Consider the following 6,000-nt stretch of genomic DNA (forward strand, 5'->3'; position numbering starts at 1 on the left):
CTCTGGGTGTGTTTCATTTTGTGTAATTACCTGGTGTCCCAAGTATGAACCTTCTGAGAGCATTGTGTTCCAACTGGAACGCTTTAACATAGCATTTGTATGTGATACCCTGAGGGCTCTGTGTGACTGCTTCCTTGTGTGGAAAGTTTAATGCAGGAGATGACTCAGACTTCCTTAATGTTCCGAGGGGCAGTGATGTCCTGTGAGCCCAGGAAAAGTGAAGTGGAGAGCTAAGTGGGGATTAGGTTTGAAGAATGGCATGGTGGTAGTCCTTGAATGAAGAGCCGCTACAAGCTAAAGCCCTGGCCTTGGTAGTCAATGCTGGGGGGAGATCCTTCCAACAAACCCAAGTGGCAGGGAGCAATGTCCCACTCCAGTGCGTCTCTGTGTTCTCTCAACAAATGAGAAAATAGTCCCAGAATCTCAGCAGACTCCCTTATATGTTACAGCGGGAGGGGACGTCTCTCTGCACTCCTACCTAAGTGGGCAGCCTACTGAAGAATCGCAGTTAAATATGCTGGCCTGCTTCCTCGTTTACCACTCAGTCCCAACCCCAGGGCAGCTCTCAGCAGGCGGCTTAGAAGGTAAGGCTATATTCATGCTGGGTTGGATTGGGTGTACTATTACTATAAGTTTGACCTTTCACGTTTACCTCGTGTTAAGTTGTTGCTACAATGTAGATTTTTTTTTTTTTTACAGCTGTGCAAGCGTTTTCTTTTCTTGTGACTTTTCTTGGACCTTTATGTAGTGAGCAGGGTCCTTAGCCATAGGGACATGATGGGGGATTAAAGAGATCAGCCTTAGCCACTGCTCTTCAGTAGACATCCTGGCTTTTCTCCCAGTTGATATGGATAAGGATATGAGGCCTTGTTCCCTTAGCACTCAACCAGGGACCTTCAGTGCACCAAAGGATTCATGGCACCTTGCACCTGGAGGTAATGACGTTTCCAAAGGCAGTGGACAAGATCAGATGGACTGCATTCCTCTGCTCCCCTTTATTACTCTAGCTTTGTCCTGAACATAGTTATTCAACTTTCCTTTGAGCACCTAGGTGGTTCTGGAGAGAGGACCTGCTCTCCTAGTGGCAACCTGTTTGGTCAGGAAGGTAGGGAAATTTCATTCCGTGGCCTCTATTGAATTCCCCACCATGACAGGCTGATGCTGAGAGCAGTACCGTCCTCACGAGGCTGGTCTAGGTGTTGCTTCCTGCTGACCCAATTCTGGGAAGGACAAAGAGAACGCCTCTGCACTGTTGCCTGTGCACAGTTTTTCCAAGGTGCACTGTTCTAAACCCAGCTGCTCAGAAATCAGGCCCTCCCCCCGACCTCATGAGATTTTAAAAAACAATCAGTGTTGGCTCTTCTGCTTTCTGGGATTCGAGCCTCTCGGGTCACGTTTTTCAGCTTTTCCTGCCAACCACAGGGTCCAGAACATGACTACTTTTAAAGGAAAGCAGACACTCCCCTGTAACAACAGCATTCAGGGAGCTGGGGCTGTAAGAAAAACACCACTTACCAGGAAAGAAAGTCTCACAAGAGCGGGAAATCTGTAGGTGTTTGCAGGGTGCCCTTCTTATAGCCTTCCTGTTCTTCCTTTGGGCATTCTGTGGTTTTTTTGTTTTGTTTTTTTCTTCAGAGTTGTTGCTCACACTCTTGCGGGTTGCCTCCGTCGGCTCACTTTTCTAGAAGAAGCTTTTATAACTGGCTTGTTCGGTGAATATCACTGAGGCTACTTTGCACGTACATATCACTTCATTTCTTCTTTCTCCACACACACAGCTGCCAGGTCAGGGCTGGCGTTTGAGTACAAACATTGTGAGAAGCATACAGAATTGCTAGGCTGTCAGGAGTTACCAAGTTTCAGAGTAGCAGCCGTGTTAGTCTGTATTCGCAAAAAGAAAAGGAGTACGTGTGGCACCTTAGAGACTAACAAATTTATTAGAGCATAAGCTTCCGATGAAGTGAGCTGTAGCTCACGAAAGCTTATGCTCTAATAAATTTGTTAGTCTCTAAGGTGCCACACGTACTCCTTTTCTTTTTAGGAGTTACCAAGCTTGTGTTCCTTACTCAAATGGTGATGGCAAAATAGAAAATAAAACACCAACCCCTCCACCAGGGGAGGTAGCCGGGCTGTTGGGTGGGTGGCGTGGAACAAATAAGGATCAGCCAACCCTTCCAGCGTGGGAGGACATTTGGAAAAGCTGGGGAGAGAGTTGGTTGTGGGTGTGTGTGGTTTTTTTTTTTTTTTTTTTTTTTAAAAGACACTCAAAAGAATACAGAGGCAGGAGAGTGAGAGAGGAACGAAACTTGATGTGCAAGGTCAGGCCTAAAGGAGCATTTGGGTGGGGACACACGCAGGGATTCCTTTCTGAGTCCTTTCCTAATTGTTAATGCAAACTTAAACTAAAAATCGCCAAAGTTTACTGTTCATAGACTATCCATTTTGGGTGTGCGTATTTGGAACATTGAGTAGATGGATACACCACCAAAGACATGCATTCCTACTGCACTGAGCAGCAGTGATATTATACTTCCAACGCTGGTAACTGTTTCAGTATGCAAGTGTTCTCCAGATACAGAATCATTCTCCTGCTTTTCTCTCACTAGGGAGCGTAAGCTTTTCTGAACTGCTTTTGAAATTCAGGCGGCTGAAAATGCCAGTTCGTGCATTACTGCGACTTGCACCTCTACTGCTTGGAAATCCACAGTCAGTGGTGCTGTGACCGTGCCAAGACGGAGACCCAGAACACAAATCTTACACAGTCACCAAAGCCAATGGCAACAGTGTTGTTTTAAGTTATCTGAAAGACCCCTGGATGAAGGGAACTTAACGTTGTAGCTTCATAGGCCATGTCCCAAGCATCTCTTCCACTTGCCCGTAGATGTTTTGACTGTGACAGGGAGCTTTGTATGTATTGTTGTTTCAATGAAGGGTACCTACATACAACGAATTAACCCTTTACTTTTCTAAATAAAGTTTGTTTACAAAAAAGCCTTGTGGCGAGTCATGAAAATAACTGATCTGGAAGCAATTGGTCACCTCATGTGCTCACCACCCAGTATTCTGAGCCTTTGGCGCTTTTAAAACCATCTTTAAGGAGATAGAAAAGGGCTATTTACAGGGATGGCACTGAGGAGCAGTAGGCCTCAACCTCCACTTTCCATCTTGGGCAGCTGGATGGAAACTGTAAAGATGAGTCACACGCCATCACATTCATATACTGCCTGTTGCTTTCCTTTCTTCCGCCATTTTCAAAAATCGAATCTTTTTTCTAAAACACTTTTTTTTTTTAAATATAAGATGGGAGCATTTCGAGCCCAGCAGAACAAAGACAACTTTGAATTTCTTTTTTTAAATTAGATAATTTTAATTTAGTTTTTCAACTGGTGCTGAGCAGAACTCGCTTGCTGGGCTATGCTGCCTCTCAGATGAGGCTGAATCTGTGTACTTGGCTAGGCTATTTGGACAGTCTGCGATTCCTGCCCCCCCCCCCACCTCTGACACACAGAGGTGCTGGCCCAGGCAATGGTTTGCACATGATGGAATTTCTGTGCAGTGAATGAGGAAAAGCTGCAGGCAGAAAGATGTCGGTGCTGCGGTAAGAGCAATGGCCTAGAACCTATGAGACCAGAACCTAGTCAGTGGATTTGCTGCAGGCTGGTTATGCAAGATTGGGTAAGTCCCCTAAACTAGAGCATTTGAGGCCAACGGTAGTGGGAGCCTCACATCTCTGTACTTCAGTTCTCCCAGAATGGGGCTCACTACATGGAGCCTGGAATGTTGGAGGGGTGGGCCAGGGTGAGCAGACAGCAAATGTGAAAAATCGGGAGAGAGGGTAATAGGAACCTATATAAGAAAAAGACCCCAAAATCGGGACAAATCGGGACATCTGGTCACCCTAGGTGGGGGAGCACACCCTGGAGTGCTGTTGGCTGGTGACCAACAACTGAGCAGAGGGGTTATGGCTGGAGGAGGGGTAACAGGACAGCCCTGGATCTTGGAGGAGATGGCAGCTTCCAAGGGACCATGGAAAAAACAGGCTAGGGGGTGGGAGGACAAGGCTGGGGGTCACTGTTCTGAGGGCTGTATCAAGAACCCCTCATCACTGCCAGAAGGAGGATGGCCTGTGGGGTCATTAGCTGGAGACCAGCCTTCAGTGTGGAGAAAAGTTGTCAGATTTTACTGGAAAAAAAAATATTTTCTATTTTTTACTTTTTTTAAAAACAAACCTGTTTAAAATGAAATCTGAATGTAATCCAAAATATGTTAATTCCTGAACATTCTTTCTTGAAACATTTAAATAAAAATCCATGATTATCAAAAACTTTGCATTAAAGGCAGTTTTTCTATAGATAAAAAAGAATCGGGGAAAAAAGTCTGACTTTATAAATATGGCACACTAGGTCATGTGCTATATTATGGGCTTGTTTTGTTCACTAAAAATCCATGTTATATGTTGTTTGAATTCCATTTGACATCCTAGTGCAGTGTGACACACATCCATGAGCAAAAAGTTAATTATCTAGTAAATAAGTAGTATTTCATTCACCATTTTAACATACTAAAATATACAATTAATCTGAAAATATTAAGCTGTATAATTACTTTTGTATATAGTTATAGTGTATCTTTGTAGGTAGCAAAAAGACATTGAGGCTCTGTTTAGTTGCAAGTCAACATGTTTTTATGGTTCTATCAACCAATGAGAATGCACCTTTCTTTAGCAAAGATCTGCTGTGCAAATGGAACAGTTGACTAAATTGATGATTTAAGTCGAGGCTTTCCACTTGGTGACTTAAACCATGATTAACATCAATTCACCCAGCTAGGGTTGGGTTCTTGGCTGTTCCACGCACTCCCTGTGTGACCTTGGACAAGTCAGTTCATGTCTCTGGGCCTCCGGTCCCCCTCTGTCCAAGGGGATAACGCTGCCCAGCACCAGGAGAGGAGTGGGAAGATGAGGGTGTGGGTTTGGTGAGGCATACAGATAACAGCTGGAAGCTCATAAGTGCAGCCTCTCCAGGAGGGTGGCTGGGGATGGGTAGGTCTGGGTCCAGGGTGGTGCCTGGGGTAACACATACTGATGGCCAGCAGTGACCAGGCACTTGCCTCTGCTGAGATGGTGCCTGCAATAGCCAGTGTGTGCACAGACCTCTGTGGTGGGGCTTTTTCTGGAGCACCGTGGGCAGGGGCGATCGGTGGGCTGAGCTCCCTGAGACTCAGAGCAATGTACAATATTGTTGGCAAAGACTCGCTATCCCAGCCAGAGAGAGTAGAGCCTGCCGGTGGCCGGGCACTGGCCAGCCAGGCTCGCTCACATGCTGTATAGCAGAAGAGGGGCCCTTCCAGAAAACATGGCTGGGCTGGAGCGAGGGTGCTGTGCTCAGCAGGCCCCTGGCACTGCGCGACCTCAGGCGCCAACACTCGGAAAGGCGATCTCTCTTCACAGATCTCGTCAGAGGGCAATGACAAGAAAACACACCCCACGAGGAGTGAAAGCCAGGCCCTGGGAAGATCACAGCATTTGATCTGTCCTATATAAAGATGTCCATTTCCTGGGTCTGGCACTGCCCCGAAGCAGCACTCCTGTTCGGACAGCCCCCGGAACCCCTCACCACACCAGTCCAGGGAGTGCGTGCTGCTGGTTGGCAGAGATTGCACAGATCTGCGTCTCCAAGGAGACAAACGCTGCATTAAGGGGCTTCCTGCCGCTGAGACAAATATTCTCTGCTCCCCAAAGAATTCACCAAGATGGGCGCAGAGGTAAGGTTGTGTTTTGGTGGTGCGTGACTTGCAGCAGCATCGCTTGGGTTTGGACGTCGGTGGTCTCCCTTCACACCGCCACCTCGAGGATGATGGGGGGAGCCCCTCGCTCCCTGTGGGGTTGAAGCCCTGTGTTCCCCTGGGCAGCAGGAGCAGACAGTGCAGCCCATGCGGCCTGTCAAAGGCGTCGTTTCCACGCTGGCTTCAGAGACGTGTCAACGGGAGCGGCCAAGGGAA

The 6,000-nt window shown here is 47.1% G+C and overlaps 1 protein-coding gene across 17 annotated transcripts in view; it reads left to right on the forward strand.

Annotated features, from left to right (window-relative positions):
• Window positions 1–4,302, forward strand: part of ANAPC1 (anaphase promoting complex subunit 1) — a 71,474-nt gene extending 67,172 nt beyond the window's left edge. For 12 of the 17 annotated variants that reach the window (XR_006280518.1, XR_006280521.1, XR_006280522.1 and 9 more), the window contains 2 exons: window positions 450–1,848; window positions 2,042–2,250. Coding sequence is in view for 5 of the 17 variants with exons in the window: in XM_038395125.2 (XP_038251053.1) it covers window positions 450–584; window positions 2,607–2,722 (251 nt within the window). In the remaining 12 variants the exon portion in view is untranslated. Of the gene's footprint in view, window positions 1–449; window positions 1,849–2,041; window positions 2,251–2,606 lie in introns of those variants that run through there. The other 5 variants (XM_038395125.2, XM_038395129.2, XM_043512394.1 and 2 more) reach the window with 3 other exon arrangements.
• Window positions 4,303–6,000: the final 1,698 nt, after the last annotated feature.

Source organism: Dermochelys coriacea, chromosome 3 (genome assembly GCF_009764565.3).
Source record: "Dermochelys coriacea isolate rDerCor1 chromosome 3, rDerCor1.pri.v4, whole genome shotgun sequence".
NCBI classification, from domain to species: Eukaryota; Metazoa; Chordata; order Testudines; family Dermochelyidae; genus Dermochelys; species Dermochelys coriacea.